Genomic DNA, 24,580 nt, shown 5'->3' on the forward strand with positions numbered 1-24,580 from the left:
AGGACGGCTCTAATATGAGGCAGTGATTGCAGTTAATGTAGATGGAAAGCCATGCTATGATGTGTGGGGGGGAGGGGTCTTCGTCGCGATTTTGGCGCGGCTCAAGGGATTCAAACTCATCAACTGGACGACATCAGAATCGACCAACGAGGTGTGCAAGGTATCGGACGAGCGCAGCAAAAGCTGTACGACCGCGTCAGCCACATGATTGTACGTATGCGCAAATGTTTGCTCTTGCGACTCGGGAAGCACTTGGAACCCCTGTCGTACGTCTCTGGAACTTGAACCGGTGTCAGGAGATTGGCCGTGCAATAGGTACTCGATGCACGTCTCTAGGCTGAGAACGCGTTCGGATGCCTTGGCCTCGAGAATGTTCGTCAGACCACGATAGATATCGGCACGAGTCTTGAACGGGATAGTGGCATTCCGCTCGATGTCGATGGTCGGCGGCTCCATGGGATAGTTAGGAGGGAAGGTAAACATGACGCGCAAGTAGGCAAGCGCGCCATCGCCCTGCTCATGCCATGGACCACTGAGTGCGACAGTACAACGTCGCCATGCAATGTCAATAGACTCGAGAAGACCGGGAAAGCGACTGTTCACACGCAGGATCTCGTGAGGAAGAACAGTTGCATCAACCTCTGACTGCGAGCTTGGTGTGGTGTCGTCATCGTTATCGTCATCGTCGCAGAGCTCGCCCATGCGAATGTGAGCCATCCATTCAACGGCATCAGGTGCAAGCAGATTGTTATCTTCATGTGTGTATCGCATCTGGGGCCCTGTGGCCTTTCGGCTCAGGCGTTTGGGCGTCGTTCGCGGTCGTATTCCCTGACAAATTTGTACACCCCGTGTAGGCAGGGAGCGCGGCAACACTTCTTCAACGCTAGAGGCACTGCCCACTTGGAGAGGCAGGGAGCGGATCGACGAAGGGCGAGTGAATAGTTGGGAGTCACTGGATACAGTGCTCGGGGAGCCTGCGTCGACGCCGTCAGCAGCGGTCATGGCGGGTATCGTACGGGACCGTATGGCATTCGGAGGCAATGCCGTGTCGTCGCTGCCAACGACGAACTGCTTCATAGGTGCGCCATGAACGTGGCCCACGGAGCGAAGCATTTCTTCAGTGATGGGCCAAAGTCGCAACGTCTGGTCTTTGCTCCAGGTGATCAGCTGGAACTCGCGATCATCGTGTGATGAGTCGGCGCCACCCTTGGCTCGGAATAGGAATTCCTTGACAACGTCTGTATGGCCAACGAAACGATGCACCGGTTCGTCTACGCCATACTTCCACATGCACGGCGCAGTATCGCCGCGCTGTGCCACGGACATGGCGCCGAGACCAAAGGGTAAATGACGCGCACGCCATACGGGCTGGGGTGTCTCGACAGTGTACATGGGCTCTGTGATGCGTGCATGGTTTGATAAGGCTGTACGTGACGACTCAGAGTCGAGGTCCCAGTACTTGATCGTGCCGTCGAGCGAACATGTCATGAGCTGGTCACGCCCTTTCTCCCGGTCGGGGCTCCAATCCAGGCCATAAACCTTGCTGTGGTGGGTCTCGAGCGTGGCCCACGGTAGCGCTCCGAAACGGTCATCCCATACAAGCACTTTGTTGTCACACGAGGCTGCGATACGATGAAGCGAGGTACGGTTCCACTTGACTTGCGTCATGCTGGCATTCCATGAACTGAAACCTTGGGCGGGGCGCGTTGAACCCCGCCCTGCCATACGCAGATCCCACACCCATGTCCAGGTATCGACGCTGCAGCTCGCCAGCAGTTCTGGATGGAACGGCGACCAGTTGATATCTGTGATTGCACGCGTATGCGCATCAAGAAGATGCTCAACCGCCGTGCTGGACGGCGGACCCAGGCCGGTCCGGTGCTGCGCGGGGATGCGCATAGCCGAGCCGTCCATAGAGAGTGTGTGCGACGTCGTCATCCCCGGTCTGTGCGCAAAAGCACTCGATGAAGAACCGGTGTAAAAGGAGTGCACCACATCCCTCTGTGCTTGCATGCGCATATGAGACGCAGGTCGTATCTCCTCCGTGCCCACCGATGCCGAGGACGGGCGGTTGAGATTCCAGATCACGAGTTTCTGATTGGACTTCGTTAGTAGGCACACGTACAGTGCTTGCAACCCACTCTGAACGGCACATATGTGGATTCCATTGTATATCAGCTACTTCCCACGCAGTGGCATGCGCAAAGTAGCGCGGGGGTGTATACAAGTGCTCCAGCTGAATGACATAGAGACCCATTTTTGAGCCCAAGACGACCTCTTGATTGGCTGCTGTGAGAGGCAGAACACATACAAGGACTCAGGCTCATGCTACCCATGGGCTGGCGCACGTCGATAAGTGCACGCGTGTGCATGGTCGATTCAGGCGTCCATGACATGGCGCCTGTGCCTGTGCGTTCGGCCATGGCGTGCACCGATAAGGTCGGTCTGCCTCCACCTTTCTCGGCATGTCCGAGCCGCCGCCGCTGCCCTGCGTGGTCCGTGGGCTGCGCTGGGGGGCCATCACGGACACGGCATGCCTAGAGAAAATGCTTGTGTACAGTCTATGGATGGGAGAGGCTCATACGCCCCTTGCGTGTGTGGCACATGCGCTGGCGCAGTGGCATACAAGCGAGCGCGTACCGTTCCTGATGAATCGTCTGCGTACGCCCACGCAGCTACGCGCCCAATACCATGAAGTAGCGTACGAGCATGTCGTGGCAATGCTTCAAGAGAGTGCGATCGAAAGCAGGACGAACGAAAATGAAGCCATGCGAGCCGCTGTGCGGCATGGGCCGCTCGCCCAGGCAGCGATGCACGGGGCGGAGCGTGAGAGCCATGTACGGGCCTTTCTCGCAGCCATCTACCGCCGAGAGTGCGTTGTATCTACTGACGCAGTGTGGAAATGCATTTGTTACTTTTATGTGCTCTATGGCCCTATGTGCCTGAGCAGTGCACCTCGGAGCCGAGCCGCATCCATACCCTAGATACCCATGGCAAGTCGAAGCGCAAGGCTGTGCGAACACAGCGCTGGCAAGGCTTTCCCGCTCCATTTGCATGGGGCACCGCGCACCCGGCGCCCGCTCAGTCCCCCGTGAGGGATTTGGAGATTAGGGCGGATCAACCTGCGCTCCAAGCACTCTTCGATGCGTACGCTGACCAACTGTGTCTGCTGCAGCTCTCTGCAGGCCTCTCGTTGTCGCGGCCCATGTATGGCTCAGATACTCGGATCCAGGCGGCCAACGATGAGCGCGATGAGGCGCAGTGGTTCTGTGCGGATGTTGCCGAGAGATATTTTGAGCATCTGGCGCCTCGTATGTGCGCTACGTTGCGATCCAAATGCTTCGCGCCTGGCCCGTCCCTCACGCCAAGACGGCGTCGGCCTTGGAAGCGTAGCGTCTCCGCTGCCAAGCCGGGTCCTGCGCCAGAGGCGCCCCCCGTGCCGCAAGAGAGGCACCCTATTTTGCATGCGGAGCGCACCACAAGACGATCGTCCTTGACCAGCTCGACTCGCATCAGCAACGAAGTGGTCATGTCGCGCCGGCTCGTGCGTCCTGTCAGTCTGCAGCGCACCTCTTCAGCCCCGCTCACAACGACCATGGCCTCGTCGGCTGCCCGCCCCGCGTCGGTGCAAGCAGGCAAGCGACAGCGAACGGACTCGCACGAGGCGAGAGCGCCTGCCAAAACGCTAGTTTCTGCCACGCCGGAGCGAGCGCCCTTGCAGTCCATGGAGCGCCCATCCACGCCAGACTCCTCGCCGCCCACGTCCCCGACAGGACTCAAGGGGGAGCCACTGGGCATGGATTCGGCGTTGCAGCCGCCCGCACAGCCTGTTCGACTGACGCCGGTGGGCGCGCAAGCCTCTCCTGCCTGTGACCGCAGATCCGTATCGCCTAGTGATGCGCCACGCTCTAGGAGCATGTTGCAGGATCGGCCGATGCGGTCACCAGACGCGCTCGCGCGCAGCCTCGCCAACATGGACGAGGACGAGTCGGATGTTGAGCTCGTGATTCCCTCGTCGCGAAAAGCGGCCATGTATATTGATCCATTATCCTACATAGGCTAAATTGATCCTTACTCGTCGCCCTCGCCCTCGCCCTCGCTTTCGTCGTCGCTCACATCCCAGCCGGCCTCGCGCATTCTTGCCTTCTCCTGCTTGCGCTTCTCCATGATATCATCCAAGAGAACAAGGAGATCCTCGTTTTCTGTCTGCAACGAGGCGAGTTGCTCCGTGAGTGTGTCGGAAGACGCAGGTGCGGCCGCCTTGGCTGCCTCAGCTTGGCTTTGCGCTTCTTGCGCGGCCGCCTTGGCTGTCTCCGCTTCGCTGCGCGCTTCTTGCGCGGCACGATCTGCCGCGGCGAGCTGGGCCTCCAAGGCTTGGATCAGTTCCGACTTGCCTTCGATGGCCTCCTCCAGATGCGCAGCGTGCGTCTGAGCGGCAGCCAGCTCTTCACGCGTGGCCTCCAGGGCCCGCACTGTGATGGCGTCTTCCACGGGCGCTGCCGGAGGCGCCTCGGCCACGGGAGCGCGCTGGGCCTCTTGCAGAGCCGCGTCCAACTGAGCCTGGGTGTTCCGCAGATCTTCCCGCACGTGCTGGAGCTCGGCCTGGGCCGTAGCATAGCGTGCATCTCCCTCTTTCTGGGCCGCAGAATGGGCGGCATGGGCCGCTTCGAGCTCCTTCTTCGAGGCATCATGGGCGACATTGGCTGCCTGACGCTCCTGGTGGGCCAGCTCTGCGGCCTCCCGCGCCTTGGCAAGGTCAGCACGGAGGCCCTCGACAAGGGCGGCCTCGGCTTGCGCGCGTGCAAGCTCCGTCTGCAGCAGCAGGATGCGCTGCCGCGCATCCAAGAGCTCGGCAGGTGCCTCAGCCTCCAATGCCGAGGATTTGCTTGGGTCAACGAGGATGGACTTTTGCACGCGCACATAATTGTCCTTCCAGAACTCGACGAACGACCACGTGAACCAAATCGACGAGTGCGATTCCGTAAGGACACTCTCCAGCACGTCAGGCGTGCACGACGCAAAACGCGGATCGCTCTTCACGCAGAGAATACGTGTGCTGAACTGGTCAGCGCCGATACGTGTATGCAGGATAGGATGCATGGTTTGGCGCGTGAGTGCACCCTCGGGCACATCGCTGTCCGTCGCCGTATGGAACTCGTACGCAGTGCCGAGCACAAACGCCGAGAGGCCCTGGATGAGGGGGTCTACACCGGTCGTTTGCGCCGCTGGCTGCACCAGCACCTGCAGGTTGGCGCTCTCGGAAACAAAGTCCTGGATGCTCGGCGGGCTATGCCACAGCCACAGGCTCAGGAGGACAAGGTAGCCCACGATGATCTTGGTCCAGTCCTCGGAACTGTTGGGCAGACCAGCTTGCGCGGCGCGCTCACGGCGCACGGCCTCCCCGTGCTCGCGCAGCGCCATGGCCAGGTTGCCCACGACCACATGGATCAGCGTGGCAGGCTCGTCATCATCGGTCGTCGGCACCGTGGCGTCAGCGACACAACGGCCCTCGTCATTGAGGCGCACTCGTCGCGCAAACTCCTTGGATGTGTCGCTGCCCTGCAGCAGGTAGCTCAGCAGCGTCGATGCAAACAGATAACGGTACGGGTCAAACGCTGAGGTCTTGGCATGCGATACCAGCGACGTCGTAGGCAGATGCACCACCGAGTCGAGGAGAATTTGCGACGCGTTGCCGTGAGTCTGTTCAGGAAGAGGCGCAGCCACAAAGGCATGCCACAGCGTCATGCGCACATCCATGTTTTGCTCGACGAGTGCCTCAAAGGCATGGAGGGCAGCACAGCGCACCGCGAGCGACAGCTGGTCGTCCGAGGCGCTGCCAGGTCCCCGTAGCACCAGCGCAATCAGGGAGAGCATCGCTGGCTGGGGAGCCTGCCACGACAGCTCCATCGGTGGCTGGCCCTCGCCGGGTTCGGGATGCTGGATCAGCGCCACGGGAGTAACGACCATGTTGCTCATCAGGTCCTGCACGGGGCGCGAGCCGTGCAATAGGGCTGCCAGTACGTGCAAAGCATGCGCCTTGAGCACAGGCGGTGCCAAACTTGCCAGCACCAGCTGGACCAGAGCTTCCACGAGGCCAGCGTTGCACATCGCCCACTGGTTTGCGCGGTGGCCCTCGCCCTGGCCATCGACCAAGTGCCCGATGCAGCGCATGAGAATCTGCGCATTGATAAGCTTCTGTTCGTCCCACTCTTGTAGTAGGAATGCCTGCACATGCTGCGTGCGCTCATGCGCGGCTCCCTCGGGCGCCTGGGGCGGCAGGGGCGGCGGGTAGAATAGGAGCGGTGCGAGAAGGGGTATGCTCAGCGTCTCGCGGAAGTAGTTTTGGTTCGAGACATTGTGAAGAAGAAGCGCCTCAAGACCCTCGAGTGCGTCCTGCACCACGACACCGCCCTCGATGCGGCCCTCCTGGGCGACGATGTCCAGGAGACGCTCAAAGACACCCTCAAAGGCAACGATCTTCTGAATATCCACGCTGTCTTTCACGAGCTGGGGAAGAAGCAGCAAGGCCTCATTGCGGATAATCTCTGTGCTCGACGAGGGCGCAGCCTCCAGGCACTGTAGCACAGCACTGCAGCCGCCAGGCGCGGTGAGCACGTACTCTTGCACCTCTGCACGGCGGTGTTCGGTAATACACACAAGCCACTGCAGCGCACCGAAGCGTGTGTAGAATGAGTGATCCGTCGAGAGGAGAGACAATAGCGCCAGGAGCGAGTCCTTCTCGGCGAGCAGACGAGCCATGTTGTCCAAGGCACGCGCGCGGCCCTTAGGGTCTTCAGGCACCTGGCAGAGCGCCAGGCAGCACTCGACTGCGGAGCGGAGCATGTCTTCGTCCTTCTCACCTACCTGGATCCACCGAACCAGTGGCACGAGGGCGTGCGCACTCACGAGGTCTGCGTGGTTTCGCACGAGGGACTTGAGCGAGAGAAGGGCCGCACGGCGGTCCTCGCGCGCACCAGCCGGGTCCTCAAGCTTCTCTGCAAGTGCCTTGATCGTGTCTTCAGGGGAGTGGCCCTGGCCTGCCGTAGCCGCATACTTGATGTACTGCTTGCGCAGCAGGTCCAGCCCATGCAGCATTTTGTCGGGCGCACGGAGCGGCTCGTGTCGCCACGACGTGACACACCCACGCGTGGACCGATCACGTGCACCGGGGCTATCGCTTACCAGGCGTGGAGAGAATGCGGGGTTCTCGTCCGATGCCACTCATACGCTTTGAGGAGGTGGCGAGGCACACGTCCCCGGATGACTGCTGGGTCGCCCTGGGCGGCAAGGTCTATAATATGACCAGTTTTCTTCCGGATCACCCTGGTGGTCCGCAAATTATTATCAAGAACGCGGGCAAGGACGTCACAAGGCTGTTCGAGGCGACACACCCGGCGGGGACCCTTGAAAAGTACCTGCCGAAAGAGTGCTATCTGGGCGACCTGGACGCGAGCTCGGTGCCAGATTCGGTAAAGCAAGCGCAGAAGAAGGAGGAGGAAGAGGAGAAGGCACGCCGCGCCAACGTCCCGCCTATGGCGCAATGCCTCAACTTGAACGACTTTGAGGCGGCCGGCCGCCAGGCTATGAGCCCGGAGGCCTGGGCGTACTATTCATCGGCGGCCGATGATGAGCACACGTTGCGGGAGAACCGCAACGTCTTTGAGCGCATCTGGTTCCGCCCGCGTATCCTACGCAATGTCAAGGAGGTCGACTGCAGCACCCAGCTGCTGGGCTACCCCAGCTCGATGCCTGTGTACATTACGGCCACGGCGCTGGGCCGCCTGGGGCATCCCGATGGTGAGCTCAACTTGACGCGTGGCGCCGCCCGCTCCGGAGTGATCCAGATGGTTCCGACACTGTCGTCGTGCTCCTTTGACGAGATTGTCCAGGAGCGTCGGAATGGGCTGCCACTGCAGTTCTTCCAGTTGTATGTGAACAGTGACCGCAAAGTGGTGCTCGATATGCTGCGACGCGCCGAGGAGGCCGATATCAAGGCCATCTTTGTCACGGTCGATGCGCCGCAGCTGGGCCGTCGCGAAAAGGACATGCGCATGCACTTTGGCGGTGAAGGCTCCAATGTGCAAGGAGGCACTGTAGAGAAGCGCGACGAGGGCGCGGCGCGTGCGATCTCGACGTTCATTGACCCGAGCTTTGACTGGGACGACCTGCTATTCATTACGCGCAACACCAGGCTGCCAGTCCTGCTCAAGGGCGTGCAAACGTGGGAGGACGTGGTGCTAGCGTGCGAGATGGGTCTGGCCGGTGTTGTACTGTCGAACCACGGCGGCCGCCAGCTCAACTTTGCACCGCCGGCCATCGCGGTGCTCGAGGAGGCAGTGCATGAGCTGAAGAAGCGCCACATGTTCCCCAACAAAAACTTCCAACTGTTTGTTGATGGCGGCTTCCGCCGCGGCACCGATGTGCTCAAGGCCATTGCGCTGGGTGCGACCGCGGTCGGCGTCGGCCGCCCTCTCCTGTATGCCTATTCGGCCTATGGCAGTGACGGCGTTGTACGTGCGCTCGAGTTGTTGCGTGATGAGATTGAGATGGATATGCGCCTGCTCGGCGCACGCACACTCCAGGAGGTCGTGCCGGAGATGCTAGACTTGCGCGCGATGCACGCGCGGGGCGCTGTTAGCCATTTGTAGACGCGCGTGGAGAATAGGTCAGGGAAGTGGAGACGCTCGCTCTTTGTCCCGCGCGACGCCTCCAGCTCGTCTCGAGGACGGACCGTGGCGGTATGGGTGCCTGTTTCTCCGTGGCCAACTCGAAAGCCCGCGATGGAACTGGCCGTAGCTCGAGCGATACCAGGGCTAGCAAGTCTCGGGACCGGGGAGACAAGGATGTGCTCAAGGTCCTGCTCCTCGGCAGTGGCGAGTCGGGCAAGTCGACGATTGTGAAGCAGATGAAGATTATCCACCAGGATGGATACTCGGAGCAGGAGCTGTACATGTTCCGCATTACTATTCTCAAGAATCTGCTGGATTCTGTGAAGGCTCTTGCGCTGGCCATGCGGCGCTTTGACATGGAGCCGCAACAGCTCGAGAACCGGGTGCGTACGGCACGACTGACCGCAGGAAGCGGCTGACCTGCTTACAGCGTACGAGCTGCCGGCTGACGCCGATGCTACCCTGCCGCCACAGGTGGCGCAGGCGATCATGGGGCTATGGTCGGACCCTGTGATGGCACCGCTGCTCGAGCGGCGTGGTGAATTCTACGTTATGGACAACTTTGAATAGTGCGTACGGCCTGCTCACGCAGCTTTTTGAACAGGGCCGAGCGGATCACGCAGCCAGACTATCTACCGACGCAGGAGGACGTGCTGCGCTCGCGCTCCAAGACGTCGGGCATTGTCGAGACGAACTTTGCGATGGGCGATATGCGCATCAACCTCGTCGACCTCGGCGGCCAGCGCTCTGAGCGGAACAAGTGGATCCAGTCGTTCGAGTCTGTGACCTCGATCATTTTCTGTGTGGCGTTGAGCGAGTACGACCAGATGCTTCTCGAGGATCCTACGCAGAACCGCATGGCCGAGAGCTTGGTGCTGTTCGAGAGCGTCGTCAACAGCCGTACGTATCGCCGTCTTACCGCAGGCTGGTTCTTGCGCACGTCTGTGATCCTCTTTCTGAACAAAATTGATGTCTTCACGAAGAAGCTCCCGCAGCGGCCACTCGCCGACTACTTTCCCGACTACAAGGGCGGCAACGACGTGAACAAGGCGGCCAAGTACATTCTATGGCGCTTTACCTCGTTGAACCGCGCCAAGCTGCAAATCTACCCCCATATTACCCAGGCCATCGACACAAACAATATCCGGCTGGTGTTTGCTGCTGTGAAGGAGTACGTATGGCGCACTGACACAGAACCCTACTGAATAACGCGCTACGAGAAACGGGCTTTTTGTGATAGCACTACAGAGCGGACTGTACACTATCATCCGCACTCCATGGCGGCGTACGCCGCATGCGCTCGCGCGCCTCGCGTGCCGCCCGCACGACCGAGGGCGCCTCCGAGAGCCACGCGCCAGCGAGCTGCGCCGCCAGCGCAGGCGGCCGCGCCGCGGCATGCAGCGCCTCGGGCGCATGCTCCATGCACGCCCGCAGACACAGCGCAGCCAGTTGCACGTCCACCGGCGCCGGCTGCAGCACCTGCGTGGCCAGCAGTTGCGCACCGCGCTCGTCATCGAAGCGCAGGAACGCGGCACATAGATCGGCGACGGCCACCTTGAGCGCCTCGCGCGGCTCCTCGTTCGCGCGGAACGCGGTCGAGAGGCACTCGGCGAGCGCCGAGCGCACGGCCGGGCCCATCTTGTCGGCTTGCACGTGCTGCAGGATCTCGGCAAGCGCGAGCGCAGCCGCCTCGGCGCCGCCGCCGTCGGAGCCGTGGTCAAACGCAGCCTGGAGCGTGCCGAGCAGCTCCTGCACAACACCCTCGACACGCGTTTGCAGGCCCATGAGGAAGCCGAGTGCCATAGCTGCCTTCGTGCGCACGGTCGCGCTCGCGGGGTCCGAGAGCGCCTTCTGGAACGAGCGCTGCAGCTGGGGGTAGAACGGCCGCACGAGCGCCGGAACGCGGTGCACCATCGTGTCGAGCGACTGCAAAATGGCCGACTTGACGGGCGGCGCATGACGGTCACCGCACAGACGGATCAGCGGGCCGACCATGGTCGTCAGGAACGGACGGATCGAGTCAGCGTCGCTCTTCTCGGCCAGGTCAGCGAGACCCAGCGCACCCTGCTCGCGCTGCTCGGCGCTGCCCTGCAGCAGGCCGTGCAGGAACACAGGCACAAAGGGACCGGCGCCCCGCGACTGGCACAGGCCCGGCAGCTGCGCGCCAGGCGCGCCCGTCGACTCGAGCGTGCGGCGCAGAGGGACGACGAGCGTGTCCCATTCGTCCTTCGGCACGGCCTTGACACACGCATCGAGCGCGGCAAGCGCGGCGCGGCGCACATCGTCGCTCGGCTCCTCAAACAGCGCGACGAGCTTGCGCAGCGCATCGACCGTGTAGTCGCTCCACGGCATCGTCACGCGCTGCGTAAAGTGCACGAACAGCTCGCACGCGAGCACGCGGCGCTCGACGCGGCGACCACTGAGCCAGCCGAGGAGCTGCACCATGGCCTGGTGCAGCGCCTCGATATCGCCCAGTGCGGCAAAGAGCGCATCGGCCAGCTCGAGCAGCGGACGTGGCTCGGCATCGAGTGTGCTGGCGAGGCTGCCCAGGATCGCACTCACCTGCGGCCCGAGCGCGGGGCCGGCGACGGGAAGCAGCTCGGTGAGGGCGTGGGCGTGGGCGTCGGTGAGCGGGACGTGCGTGAGCACCGGCACGACCACAGGGAATACGACCTCGGGCTGCGTGCGGACGACCTCGCGCAGCGCGGCGACGGCCGTAGGCGCGCGCTCGTCGCGCAGCGCATCGAGGAGGGTCGGGATCGTGGCATCGATGGCGCGCTCGCCCAGGTGTGCCTGCATCGCATCGAGCGCGGCGGCAGCGGCGGCGCGGACCTCGGCGGCTGGGTCGCCCAGGGCGCGGCGCACAATGTCGATGAGGGCGCTCTCGTGGTCCTCGAGCTGCGTCTTCGTGGCGTTGGCGAGCACGTCGATGACCGCGCGACACACACCGGCGCGGGTGCCCGCACTGGGCGCCTGTGCGGCGCGCTCGGCCAGCAGAGGCACCGTCTCTGCGAGGATCTTTTCGCCGAGCTTGCGCACGAGCTCGCCGAGTGTGCGGCCGGCCATGTCGCGTTGCTCGTCGCTGTCCGCGGCGAGCGCGGCGAGCAGGATATCGAGCATGACCGGGAGCACCTCGCGCGCGGTGCGCGGCGTGTTGTGCACGAGTGCCTTCCACGTGTGCGCGGCGGTCTGCCGCACAGGGATGCTGGGGTCCTGGCGCAGCACATAGATCGCGGCCAGCAGGCGCGCGCGGCGATCGGCGCCGACGGCGGCGACGAGCGCCTGCTGCACCGACGAGTGGGCCTGCGCGGCCTCCTCCGTCTCATCCTCGACCTCGGCCTTGCCGGAGATGCCACACACGCGGAACAGGAGGTCGGCGGTAAGCTGCAGCGCCGAGAGACGCACGCGGTGGCGCTCGTCGAACAGGCGCGGCTCGAGCTGGGGCAGCAGCAGGTCGACGGCGCGCTGCGTGTAGTTGGCGATGAGCATGCGGCCGGCGCGCAGACTCGCCTCGCGCACGGACTCGTGCTCGTCGGCCATGCTCGACACGATCGGCACGACGATCTTGCCGAGGTGCGGCACGAAGCGCGAGCCAAACGTCGCAGGCAGGTAGATGAGCAGGGCCAGGTGGCCCTCGCGCACGTACGACGCCGGCGCCTGGGTGTTTTCGATGATGGTGGGCAGCAGGCGCTCCATGCGCTCCATGCCGAGACCCGCGAGGACCTCGGCGAGACCCTGCGCGGCGCCGTGGCGGTCGACGCCGGTGGCATCGGTCTGCAGCACCTGGAGCAGCGACGGCACGAGATCGATAAAGTGCACCTCGCCGAGGCGCTCGACCAGTGTGCCGAGCGCGCGCGCCGCGACGCTGCGGGCGTCCGGCACCGGCGACACGAGCACGTTCCGCACGAGCGGCGTATACTTGGCCAGGTACGGCACGTAGTCGCGCGCCTCGGTCAGCGACGCGAGGTGACCGACGATCTGTGCGGCCTGCTTCTGGCTCGTGACGTTTCGCTCGCGCAGGCCGCGCTCGAGGATCGGCGCGATGAGCGCGAGCGATGGCCCGTCGATGTAGTGCACAAACTGCGTGTGCAGGAGCGCCTTGAGGGCGCTCTGTGTTTTCGCGTTCGGGTCGACGAGCGCCTTGAGCAGCGTGGGAACGAGCTTGTGGATCTCGGGGTTATGGATCACCTCGCCAAACTGCTTGAGGCTCTGGTTCGCCGCCGCGCTCACCTGGCGGTGCGAATCGGTAAGCACCTCGCTCAGGCGCGGGATCACCGCGGGGAGCGCCGCGGAGAGCTGGCGTGGCGCACAGAACGCCATCGCGCCGAGCAGCTCGACGGCGCCCTTCTTGGTGCGCCACTGCTTCTCGTCGAGGCCGGCGAGCAGCGATGGCAGGATGAGCTTGAGGCACTGGCCGCTCAGGCTGCGCATCAGCACGCGTGCCGCGTCCTGCGTTGCCTCGCGCACATCCGCGTGCGTATCGCCAAAGCACACGAGCAGGTGCTCGAGCAGGCCGCCGACGTACGGCTCGAGCAGCACCTGCAGCCGCGACGCGAGCATTTCCAGGGCAAACAGCGCGCCCTGCCGCGGGCGCGTCGTGGACGTGTCGGCCATCGCCTCCTCGAGGCGCCCCAGCACCTGCAGGTCGCGCATCGCACACACGCCGCGCCCCTGCACCACGCCGGCGAGGCCGTAGGCGGCGCCGCGGCGCGTCGCGTACGAGTCGCCGCGCAGCAAATCGACAAAGAGCGCATCGGTGATCGCACGGATGTCACAGGCGACCACCTCGGTGCGCACGAGCGGCGGCAGGCATGACGCAACGGCCTCCTGGACCATCTCGCTCGGCGTGCGCAGAGCGTCGAGCAGGCGGTCGACGACGCGGCGCACATGGGGATCACTCGGCGCCAGGTGCTGCGCCGCGCGACCGAGGAGGACGACCGCGGCCTCGGTCACCGCGTCGTCGCCACTTTCGACGCTCTGCTCGAGGAGCGCCAGCAGCTCGGTGCGCACGTCGGCGCCGCGCGCATCGACCACGGCCGTGGCGGCAGCCAGCATGGCGTGCCGTACGCGCTCGTCGCGATCGCTCAGCGCCGCGTGCCGCTGCAGGGCGAGCTGGAAGAAGGGCACCACGTCCTGCGCGCGGAACTGCGGCGCCAGCGCCTGCAGCGTATGGGCGACGGCGAGGCGCACGGGCCACGGGTCCTCGCGGTGCAGCGTCGACTCGATCACCATGCCGTACTGGTCATACTCGGGCTCGAGCGAGTAGGTCTGCGACGCGTACAGCTGCCACAGTGCGTCGAGGAGTGTGCTCAGCGTGTCGGGATGCACGGCGCACGCGGCGCCCATCGCCGGGGCGGTAGCGGCGCGCACGTACGCATGGGCGTGGGAGAGCAGCGGCACGAGCGCCGACACGTACTCGGGCGGCACATCGAGGGCATTCTCGTCCCAGATCTGCTGCGCGACGGCCGCCTCGCTCGAGTGCAGCGCCAGCCACAGCGCCGGCGGAAACTCGAGCTCTGTCAAGTCGAGCGGCACCAGGCACTGCAGCGCGCCGCTGCGCTCGCGCGGCTCGTCAGAGAGCGCCGCCTCGAGGAGGAGCGTGATGAGCGCGCCCTGGCCGCGCCGCTCGTGCGAGATGGCCTCGCCGTACGCACGCAGCGCCGAGACGGCGTCATGCACGAGCATCGGGAACACGCGCACGAGGCGGAGCAGTGCATGCAGCACGTCGGCGCGCGGAAAGTCGCTGTCAGCGCCGTAGACGGCGTGCGCGGCGAGCACATCGAGCGCGAGCTGCATGCGCTCGACGGTGCGGTCGTCGCGCGCCTCGTCGCCGCACAGCTCGCTGCGCGCGACGAGGTCCGCGAGCCACGGCACAAGGAAGCCGCACGCCGCGCGGTCCAGCGGCGCTGCGTCCACGAGGAAGCGCAGCTGGTACAGCGCCCGCAGCTCCGCCTCGTCCGGCGCCTCGAGCGCATAGTCGAGCGGCACGAGGCTGTCGTCGACGCGCCGGAGGATCGTGCTGAGCACCCACGCACACGTCGGCTGCACACGCAGCTCGCCGGCACGCGAGAGGCGCGTAAGGGCATCGACGAGCGCCTCGGTCAGGCCCAGCGCGCGCGCGCGCGCGCTGCCGAGGCATGCCTGCACCGCACGCACCAGCGCCCACAGGTGCGTATCGACCTCGGGCGCATGCGCGTCCATGACGCAGAGCAGGCGGCGAGCGGCGCGGCCGGCGCGGTCCACGGCGGCTTGGACATGGGCGCGGATCTCGCGCTCTTTGGCAAGCTGCTCGTCGACGGCCGCCTGCTCCTGCTTCGACAGCGTCGCAGGACCCGAGGCAGCCTTCTTCGCGGCAATCGATGCGCGCACCTCGGCGTCCCACTTGTCCATGCTCGACGCGCGGCCCTTGTCGAGCGCCGGCGCATTCGTCTTGGCCAGCACGTCCACGTACGGGCGGTCCGCGGGCGCGCGCCAGATAGCCAGGTCCTGTTCGCTGAGCGCCTCGAGCGGATGCACCGAGAGGTCACGCACGAGGTCGCCACACAGCCGGCCTAGCAGCACATCCGGCGCAATAAAGGTGAGCGTGGTCAGCGCAGCCTCGGCGGCGAGCGCCCACGCCCCGTCGGCGTGGGCATCGTATACGATGCGCAGCAGCGCATCCGCGTGCCGCTGGACCACGTCGTGGGGGTCGCACGAGGCAAGACGGCACAAGTGCACCCACATCTCGCGCTCCGTGTCGTGCAGCTGCGGCGCATGCGCGAGGACGACGAGGTCGGGCAACAGCTCGGCGCCACGCGGCCCGGCGCTCGTCAGGAGACCGGTCAACAGGTGCCGCGCCACATGCGGCGCGAGCGCCGTGTGGCGCAGGAGGTGCGCGATGAGGCGCAAGGCTAGACGGGGGCTGTGGGCACCCACGTCCGTAAGGAGGGCGTGCGCAGGCGGCGCAGCGCCATCCATGTACTCGGCCAGGAGCGCGAGCACGGCGGACTGGCGCGCCTCGTCGTGCAGCGTGGCGCACCCCTGGTGCGCCACCACGGAGCGCAGGGCTTCGGCGTGCCAAACGAGCGCGTGCGGGAGGCCTTCACGCAGTTTCCGCGCCACCTTGTCGCTGAGCAGGAACGACGGCTTCGCGCCCGTCGCCAGGAGCGGCGCGAGCGGCACTTGCTGCGCCGCCTTGTCGCGAAGAGACGCATCAGCGGCGTGCGCCACGGGGCCGGCGAGCAGCACGACGGACGCCGCGCCCTCGAGCGCCGCGTCCGGCGACGTGAGCGCGGACGTGGACGCCGCTTGCACACTGGCACGCAAGGCCGGAAGCAGGTCCGCGAGCAGAGCGTCCTGCGCTGCCGCCGCCGGCGCACGCAGCGCGTCAGCGACGGACACGAGCGTCACGGCACGCAGTGGCGCCTTGGGCGACTGCGCCTTGCCCTGCAGCGCTTGGACCCACACACGTGGCACATCGACCTGGGCGTCCCAGCACGCACGCACATGGGGCCACACGGCGTGCAGCTCGGCGCGCAGCGACGGCACCTGCGTCTCCTTCTGCACAATCGGTGCCATGGCCGTGAGCAGCGCCGAGCTGCCGCTGGGATGCGCAGGCACCGCCGCGACCAGCTCGCTCTGGGCCATGCGCTGGTCCTCGGACTTGCCGTCGCCCGGCTTGAGCGTCTTGCAGAGTGCCTCGACGAAGGGTGCGTGATAGCTGGGCAGGAGCGTGCGGGCCAACTGGAGTGCGTGGCGGCGCGTCTGCGCGTTGGACGACGTCACCGAAGAGAGCAGCACGGTCTGGAAGCGCCCCAGCACGGCGGTCGTGTCGATGCGCGCTGCGCCACACAGGGCCTGTGCCACCTCAAACGCGACTTCGGGCGAGCGCAGGAGCATTTTCTGCAGCGTCGGGAATACATGCGCCTCCAGATCTTCCGACGACACGACGCGCTGCAGGAACAGGTCGAGCGCGTGCAGCACGGGCGGCGGCACGGGCGCCTTCGCGCTGACCACGTGCGTGGTATACGAGAGCAGCACACGCTCCTTGACGTCCGTCGCCCACGCGAGGCCGTCGGCCTGCGCGCCATGCTTCAGGTGCAGGCACACGTCGAGGAGCACGCCCTGAAGCACAATGGCCGGGTACGCCGCATTCGCAGGCACGTCGAGTGCACACTGGAGGAGCATGGGCAGCTTGTCGCTCGCGCGGCGGAACGTGCGCCACGCCGCACGCAGCACGCCCGGGCGCAGGCGGTCGTGGTGCGCGGGGCCGCTGGCGAGGATGGCATAGTGCAGGCGCGCAAAGGTATGCAGGAGCGCGTGAAAGTGCGCTTCGCTGGCTAGGTAGGCCGCGTCGCCCCGTAGCGCGTGCGCGAGGAGCGTGCACACCCAGGCATGCAGGTTGGCGGCGCCTCCGCGGGTGGCTGTGAGCGTGTCGTCGCGGCCACACACGTTCTCGGTCTCGGCGCGCAGGGCGTGGTGGGCCTCGACCATGAGCATGCTCTTGAAGGGCTCCCCGCGCGTGGACGCCACATCCGCGTCGAGGAGTGTATCGCACGCTTGGAGCAGGAGCAAGCGCGAGGTGCGGTCGGTGTGGAACGTCGACGTCTGAAGCAGCAGCTGGTACAGCTCTACGCGCTCGGGAGACACGGTTTCCTCGTCTCGGGCGACCATCGGAACGCACTCGCGCAGAAAGGCGTGCCGCCCCTTGGTGCGTGGGCTGCGGAGCAGCCGTGCGGCGTGCGCTAGGAAGCGGCCCCAGTCGGCGCCGGGCGCGTCGTCCTCGGCTGGCGACGCACGCTCGGCATGTGTAGGCGCGAGCTCGTCGTCCGAGTCGTACGGTGACTCCAGCGCCGCTGCGCCCGCGGCTTGCAGCCACTGCTGGATATCGCGCGGTCGCATGGGCCTTGCCAACGGCGCGCGGCGCTCGCAGCAAGAAGAGATTCTAGTCACGTGATACATGTGGCGCCGGCCAAGGGGCGTCGAGCGTCATCGTCTAGGCAGGGCCTGCCGCCGCACGCATGCGCTTCGCGATTCGCGACGTGCTGCCATGGGATGCTATGGTCGACCTGTGGCGGGAGCCGGACGAGCGCCGAGCCTTGGCCCGGCTGTGTGGCGCAGAGTGTGCTGCACACACCTCCGCGGGGCCTCGGCACGCCCGTGCACAGCCTGTGGTGAGGCATGCGGCGCGTGGCGCCGCTGGGTGCGGCGCCGGAAAACGTTTCGAACGACTCGTGGGGGCCCCTGCAAACATGGTTCGCGGGGCGCCGGCGTCGCCGCCCATGATAGGGGGCAGGGCCCCTGCATGCAGGGAGATCACCCTGCGTGGTTTGACTAAACATACCCCCCCAGGCCCTGTGCGGGCCGCATAAGGAAGTGGAGGTATGCCAGGGAAACGCAGGAGGGGGATGGGGCGCCGAATTGGGCTGTACGCACTTGCAGGGGAAGAAAAGATGGCTTTGTGACGCCGTCGGGTTTGTTCTTCCAAGCTGGGGCCCATTGTCGTGTGGAAGCGCTGGGGCCCATCCTATCTATACGACCATGGCCGACGCTGCCTCTGCGGTTGCCCACGCACCACGCGCGCCGGACCTGGAGTCGCAAGCGATGCGCATCCCCAAAAGCGCCTCGGAGCACGCCTTGCCGGAGGACCGGTATTACGGCCATCGCATCATGTCGGAGGTGGCAGAGCGCATGCTCATGGACATGTTCGCCTGCTCTCGAGACTCGATGGCCGCGACCGTGGAGGCCCCGTCCGCAGACAGGACGGTCGCGCCGCGCCTGTCCTACTTCATCGCCTACGCCCTGTACCGCACGAAGCTTCCCATGGCGGTCATGTACTCGGCCCTGCTGCTCCTCAAGCGGCTCAAGACACGATTCCCGGTGGCGCGCGGCTCCTCGGGCCACCGGCTGTTCATCTCCGCCTACATGCTGGCTTGCAAAACGCTATGCGATGACTCGTACAACAACAAGAGCTGGGTGATCGTGGGGCAGAACTTGTTCAGCCTGCGCGAGATCAACCAGATGGAGCGCGAGCTCTTTGGCTACCTGGACCTGCACCTGCGCATCTTGCCCGACGAAATGGTCCAGTTTGCAGCTGAACTCGAAAGGTACGGCGCACCGGCGGTGACACTGGAGGATCTGAAGCGCACACGCTTCCCGGTGCCCTCGACCAGCCCAAGTGCTCCGCGCACGCCGCCTCGAACCGGGTCGCACTCCCATGCGCGCCGCAAGACGCACCGTCGGTGCATGTCGCTCAAGCCCGACTACTGGACGCATCCCTCTCAGGCGGCCATCTCGGCCGCCACCACGACGCGGCACCACCGCTCCGAGAGCTCGGAGTGGAGCGCCACGGGCCTGCAGCGCTCAGCCCGTGCGCATCTGCGCTCGTCGATGCCCGCGCAGCGCTCGGTGTCTGCCTCCGTGGGCAGTGCCCCGTCCGCCGTGCCCTACACCCCCACATACACACACAGGGCGGAACCGCAAGCCAGTCCATCACATCCGCTGTGGTCCTTCTTCTACACGACCAACAATGCATCGGCCTTGTCCATGGCCACCCCCAACTCGATGGCGTCCAGCCTTCGGCCCACGCCTTCAACATCACTCTCTGAACTGTCCCTCAACAGCCCAATTTCGAATTTGTATGCGCCCGCGCCGCCCATGCCCGGGCACTATGGGCTGGAGGTTCCGGCCAAGCAGGTACCGGCGTACGAAGTCAATGAGTCTTTCCGTATGCCAGCCCTGCCGAGCGCGATGCCGCCGCCCTAAGTCCACGGTGATACCTCGCAATTCGGCGTCCGTGCCGATTCATTCATAGATAAATTGTCATTGTAGTTGTACATGGTTCTGCCTATGACTCTGGGACGACCTGCCGAAGAGGGGAGCGCCGCATCTCTTCTTGCCAAGAATTCAGAAAGGCATGTTCTTCGGGGACGCGACGAATGACCCGAGGTTTTAAACTCTCTAGGAAGGAATGTATCAAAAGCAGGTGACCCAGTTGCTTTCTTAGGAAGCAACCGATTTGGATCACGCCACTTTGCCCAAGTCCGCCGATGGGCCGACCCCCATTTAGCTCCACTTCCTGCCAAAATGAACTAATCCGGGGATGTGTGGCCGCCCTGGCACGAAGTGTCTCAATTTCATTCGCGCACGCCTCGAGTTTCGTTAGAATGCCTTGCAGAGAAAATGGGATCGACATGGCCGGGGTGTTTACTATAAATGTACGCGCACTGTAGGCCCGGTGGCAATAACCTCCTGTGTACCAAACCTCTTCGTCATGCCTATGTCCCTGAACTCCATGTATGTGTAGACGCTTGCTTACCTCCAGGGCTCCTTCCGAGCTTATCATCATCGGCTTTGCGTACCTGTTGCAATTCTGTGGCTGGTTCACGGCATTTATTGCGCAGACCTACGCCGAACACGAGGATGTGTTCAAGCTGCTAAACCAACCTCCGTTGCTGGACTTTGGTAACCTGCTGCGTGTGGTTTGGATGGCCATTTGGGCCGAGCTGCTGCTGGTGTTCCTCATGCCTGTTGTAATGTTCTCGAAGCTGCGCCTGCACATGCTGGTGATTGTGCTCTCTACCGCCGGATTGGTGCTGGCTTCTATCGCGACGAGTGCTACGATCTATTTGGTGGACCTGCCATACAAGAGTGTCACGGCGATCGGCTCTGGTTACCTCGTTCTCGCTATGGCCAACGGTATTACGGCTGTGTACTACTCGATTGCGTACGACAACCAGACGGAAAGGGTGCCGCGCGCAGTTGCGGCAGATGAGACGGTTGTGAACAAGGCGTAAACACGCTCCATCTTGCTTTTATTATGATACCACTCACTCAATATATCTTCCTCGGATTCCAGACTTGGCCCTAATGGTTGCGGCAAGAACTGGCTAGTTTGGTCACGTAGGTCATGGTTTAATTTGCTGGGACTTTTGTCCCTGATTTTGTATTGTTTATGATTGGTGTGCCGCTGCAACATGTGGAGTTGCAGTCACGACAAGCGGCTTTGTGGGACCGCTGTGAGAATAACAAAGACATGCGTCAGGCAGCGCGCTGAGTTAAATGGTGACCCCGCCGCAATGATCGGCGTGGGATGGCGCCGGATCACAAACTCGCGCCCCTACGACTCTCGCAGATTGGCGATACAGATGCATCTGCGACGGATAGTGTCCTGTCGACGGCGAAATGGAGTATCACGAGCGCCGCACACACGCACGACTCGGCGACGCTCGCTAGCTGGACACCTGAGACGTCGCCGGACCTGGTCGACGTAGAAAAGGGCCTAGCGAGCTTGGAAGACCCCGACGAAAAGGCCCAGCGAATCGTCACGCCGCCGATCCAACGCACCTGGCGTGCGCTGTACCGGCCCGTGAAGCGCATCGACCTGCTTCTGTTCGGGCTCCCTGGCTCCCTGCTGGCGCTCCTGTGTGGCGGCATTCCCATGAGCATGGCCTTGGTCGTCGGCCGCGCGTTCCAGGCGCTCGCGCACTATCAGCCGGGCACCACCGCCGCGTCGGACCTGCTCTCGGCGGTGGAGCGCGATGCCGTGGCGCTCGTGGGCCTCGCTGCAGCAGCACTGGTGCTGCGAGGCCTCGAGACCTATCTGTGGCTCTTGCTCGGCGAGCGCGGCGCGCAGGCCTGGCGCACGACCACGCTCCAAGCCATCCACGCCAAGCCCACGGCGTGGTTCGATATGGGCATGGGCGTCGGGCAGCGCGACACCGGCGCCGCGGGCGCCATGTCGCTCTTTGCGACCGAGACGGACGAGGTGCGCCTGGCCATGGGGATCCATACGGGGGGGCTACTGCGGCATGCAGCGACCGTCCTGGCGGCCACAGGCTTCGCCCTCTCGCGCCATTGGAAGCTGACGCTCGTGATATATGCAACGGTGCCGCTGATCTTTGTGGTCACCGCCGTCATCACGCGTTATGCCGTGCCGTGGGAGATGCAAGCGCGCGACGAGAGCGTGCAGCTGGCTGCGTACGCCGAGCGCAGCACGGCAGCGATCCGCACCGTCAAAGTGTATACGTGGGAAGAGGAGCAGGAGGCGTGGTTCCGCGCATGTGCAGCGCGGTGCCGCCGCGCGTACGAGCGGTGGGCCGCCCTCCTGGGCCTGCGGCTCGGCGTCGGCTCCACACTCAGCCTCCTGACGTTTGTGCAGGGCTTTGGCTACGGCAGCTTGCTGGTCCGCCAGGGGCACGCAGACGCATCCGTCGTGCTCAGCACGTTCCTCGCGTGTCTCGTGAGCATGGGCCAAGTCCAGACGATCCTCACACGCGCGGCGGGCCTGGACCGCGGCATGACAGCGGCCGTGCGCCTGCTGGGCGTGCAGCAGAGCCGCGTAGGCGGCGAGCGCGTGTCGGCGCAGCGCGCCGCGCCCAAGCCCGAGGTGCTGGGCGACCTGGCGATCGAGCATGTGTGGATGGCGTACCCCGCTCGACCCGAGATGTACGCGCTTCGGGGCGCCTCGCTCGTGTTCCCGGCCGGCGAGACGACGTACGTCGTCGGCGCGAGTGGGAGTGGCAAGAGCACGCTGGCCGCACTCGTATCCCAGCTGTACACGCCGCAGTACGGGCGCGTGAGCTTGGACGGGCAGGACGTGCGTGCGTTCCCGCTGCCCTGGTACCGGCGGCAGGTCATGACGGTGCGCCAGGAGCCGTTCCTGCTGCGTGGGCGTGTGCGCGACAACTTGCTCCCCGGTGGCGCGGCGGTCCCCGACGACCGGCTCTGGGCCGTGCTCCGTGCGATGAGGATGGAAGAGACGGTGCGCTCCTGGCCGCTCGGCCTCGACACGCCCGTCGGCGCGCACGGGCAGGCGATGAGCGGCGGACAGCAGCAGCGCCTCGCCGTCGCACGTGCCTTGCTGGCCGATCCGTGCGTGCTTGTGCTGGACGAGGCGACATCCGCGCTCGATGCATCAGCCGCGTCCGCCGTGTTCAGTGCCATCGAGACGTGGCGCGCGCATCGGACGACGGTGGTCATCACGCACGACGTGGCGCGCATCCCTGGCGACGCCTACGTGTATGTGCTGGCCGAGGGCCGTGTGGCGCAGCACGGCACGCTGTGCACGATGCCTACCCGGCCGCCCACGCGCCAGAGCGCGGCGTCGCTCTGGAGCTGCGCGAGTGCGGACGAGCAGGCTTCGTCGCTCGGCGCGCCGGCGCAGGCCGTCCAGGAGGCGAGTGCATCGAGCGACGCAGTGCAGCGGGGCCCCTCGAACTGCCAGCTCCTCGCGTGGATGTGGCGCACCATGCCGCACCGCGCCGCGCTGGCGCTCGGCGCGGCCGTGAGTGTGGCGTCAGGGCTCACCGTGCCTGCCTTTAGCCTGTGCCTCACGCAGGTGATCCTGGCCGTGGCGCAGCCGACGCGCGCCTCGCTGGGCCGCATGGTCGCTGCGACAGCGGGCGTCGCGCTCGGCGATGGCCTGCTCAGGGGCGTGCGCCATGCCGGCATGGAGGGCCTCGCGGCACGGTGGATCGAGCAGCTGCGCAACTCGCAGATGCACCGGCTCTTGCGCCAGGATTGTGCGTTCTTCGATGCGCCAGCGCATGCGCCGAGCACGCTCGCGAGCACGCTGACCAAGGACGTGCAGGACTTGCACGCGCTCGTCGGCGACCTGCTCGGCCAGGGCGCCATGGTGCTCGCGCTCACGCTGGGGACGTGGGTGTGGGCCCTCGCTGCAGGCTGGCAGCTCGCGCTCTGTGTACTGGCGCTGGTGCCGCCCTGCGCTCTGCTCATGGGCGTGCACGGCGCCTGGCTTGCGCGCCGTGAGCACCGCGCGGTCGTCGCGCGCGCCGCCGCGGGCGAGGGCGTGTTTGAGTATGTGCAGCATGTGCGGGCCGCGCGCGCCGTGGCCGCCGACGAGCCTCTGCACCGCGCGGCCGCGAGCGCGTGTGCGGCAGCGTACGAGGCGGGGCAGCGGACATCGACGGTCATTGCGCTGGGCGCGGGTCTCGGCGAGGCGCTCATGTACAGCGCCGAGGCCGTGCTCTATGCGGTCGGTGCCGTGCTGCTCGTGCGCGGCACCTACGATCTCTCGCGCGTGCTGCAGGTGCTGAGTCCCCTCGTGTTTTCGCTCTCGTACGCGGCGAGCACGGCCATGGCGCTACCGGCCGCGGCGCACTGCCGGGCTGCGGCGGCGCGTGTGCAGGCGCTCTGCGCGCGGGGAGCGCCGTCCTCGGAGGCGGGCGGGACGCCATGCGACGCGTGGAGCGGCGCCTGGGAGCTGCAGCATGTGTCGTTTGCATACTGTGCGGGAGGCGCCGCGCCGCTGCACGACGTGAGTGTGCGTATCGAGGCGGGCGAGAAGGTGGGGCTGGTAGGCGCCTCGGGCAGCGGCAAGACGACGCTGCTCGCGCTGCTTGCGCGGCTGTACGAGCCGAGCCACGGCGTCATTTTCCTCGATGACCATGTGCTGCATGAGCTCGATGCCGCGAGCGTGCGGCGGCGGCTGGGCGTCGTGGAGCAGCACCCGGTGCTCTTTCCCACGTCGATTGCGTCGAACATCGCGGCCGGGTCCTCGCTCGCGCGGCCTGCGCTGGAAGCGGCGGCGCAGCGCGCGCATGCGGCGGCGATGATCGAGGCGCTGCCCGCGCGGTACGGCACGACGCTCGGGACGGCGTGCGAGCTGAGTGGGGGGCAGGCGCAGCGAGTGGCGCTGGCGCGTGCGCTGGCGCGGCCGGGTGTGCGAGCGCTGCTGCTGGATGAGCCGACGTCGGCGCTGGATGCCGCGGCGCGGGATGCTGTGCTTGCGACGCTGTGGGGCGAGGCGATGCGCCCTGTGACGGCCGTCGTCGTGACGCACGACCCTGCGGTGATGCAGCGGTGCGACCGGCTGCTGGTGCTGGCCGAGGGGCGGATCGTCGAAACGGGCTCGTGGGACGCACTGTGTGCGGCGCCGAGGAGCGCCCTAGCTACGCTGGTAACGAATCTAT

General features: G+C 65.4%; 8 protein-coding genes across 8 annotated transcripts; 5 read left to right on the plus strand and 3 right to left on the minus strand.

Annotated features, from left to right (window-relative positions):
* Positions 1 to 54: 54 nt before the first annotated feature.
* On the minus strand, positions 55 to 2,423 carry MSY001_3285 (uncharacterized protein; the record flags this gene model as incomplete). Its single annotated transcript, XM_018885180.1, has 3 exons — positions 55 to 2,103; positions 2,183 to 2,286; positions 2,312 to 2,423. The coding sequence occupies 3 exons, from the start codon at positions 2,421 to 2,423 to the stop codon at positions 55 to 57; spliced, it is 2,265 nt and encodes a 754-aa protein (XP_018741766.1).
* A 42-nt stretch (positions 2,424 to 2,465) lies between these two features.
* Positions 2,466 to 4,063, plus strand: MSY001_3286 (uncharacterized protein; the record flags this gene model as incomplete). The annotated part of the gene is made up of 2 exons (XM_018885181.1): positions 2,466 to 2,696; positions 2,951 to 4,063. 2 exons carry the CDS (start codon positions 2,466 to 2,468, stop codon positions 4,061 to 4,063), a joined length of 1,344 nt encoding a protein of 447 aa, XP_018741767.1.
* Positions 4,064 to 4,071: 8 nt separating this feature from the next.
* Positions 4,072 to 7,095, minus strand: MSY001_3287 (uncharacterized protein; the record flags this gene model as incomplete). The annotated part of the gene is made up of 1 exon (XM_018885182.1): positions 4,072 to 7,095. The coding sequence occupies one exon, from the start codon at positions 7,093 to 7,095 to the stop codon at positions 4,072 to 4,074; it is 3,024 nt and encodes a 1,007-aa protein (XP_018741768.1).
* Positions 7,096 to 7,214: 119 nt separating this feature from the next.
* Positions 7,215 to 8,648, plus strand: MSY001_3288 (uncharacterized protein; the record flags this gene model as incomplete). Its single annotated transcript, XM_018885183.1, is given in 2 exon segments — positions 7,215 to 7,927; positions 7,940 to 8,648. 2 exon segments carry the CDS (start codon positions 7,215 to 7,217, stop codon positions 8,646 to 8,648), a joined length of 1,422 nt encoding a protein of 473 aa, XP_018741769.1.
* A 722-nt stretch (positions 8,649 to 9,370) lies between these two features.
* Positions 9,371 to 9,906, plus strand: MSY001_3289 (uncharacterized protein; the record flags this gene model as incomplete). The annotated part of the gene is made up of 2 exons (XM_018885184.1): positions 9,371 to 9,840; positions 9,864 to 9,906. The coding sequence occupies 2 exons, from the start codon at positions 9,371 to 9,373 to the stop codon at positions 9,904 to 9,906; spliced, it is 513 nt and encodes a 170-aa protein (XP_018741770.1).
* A 5-nt stretch (positions 9,907 to 9,911) lies between these two features.
* Positions 9,912 to 17,549, minus strand: MSY001_3290 (uncharacterized protein; the record flags this gene model as incomplete). The annotated part of the gene is made up of 1 exon (XM_018885185.1): positions 9,912 to 17,549. One exon carries the CDS (start codon positions 17,547 to 17,549, stop codon positions 9,912 to 9,914), a length of 7,638 nt encoding a protein of 2,545 aa, XP_018741771.1.
* Positions 17,550 to 18,188: 639 nt separating this feature from the next.
* MSY001_3291 (uncharacterized protein) lies at positions 18,189 to 19,412 on the plus strand (the record flags this gene model as incomplete). Its single annotated transcript, XM_018885187.1, has 1 exon — positions 18,189 to 19,412. The coding sequence occupies one exon, from the start codon at positions 18,189 to 18,191 to the stop codon at positions 19,410 to 19,412; it is 1,224 nt and encodes a 407-aa protein (XP_018741772.1).
* A 1,327-nt stretch (positions 19,413 to 20,739) lies between these two features.
* Positions 20,740 to 24,571, plus strand: MSY001_3292 (uncharacterized protein; the record flags this gene model as incomplete). The annotated part of the gene is made up of 2 exons (XM_018885188.1): positions 20,740 to 24,507; positions 24,560 to 24,571. 2 exons carry the CDS (start codon positions 20,740 to 20,742, stop codon positions 24,569 to 24,571), a joined length of 3,780 nt encoding a protein of 1,259 aa, XP_018741773.1.
* Positions 24,572 to 24,580: the final 9 nt, after the last annotated feature.

Source organism: Malassezia sympodialis, genomic scaffold (assembly GCF_000349305.1).
Source record: "Malassezia sympodialis ATCC 42132 genomic scaffold, msy_sf_23, whole genome shotgun sequence".
Lineage (NCBI taxonomy): Eukaryota > Fungi > Basidiomycota > Malasseziomycetes > Malasseziales > Malasseziaceae > Malassezia > Malassezia sympodialis.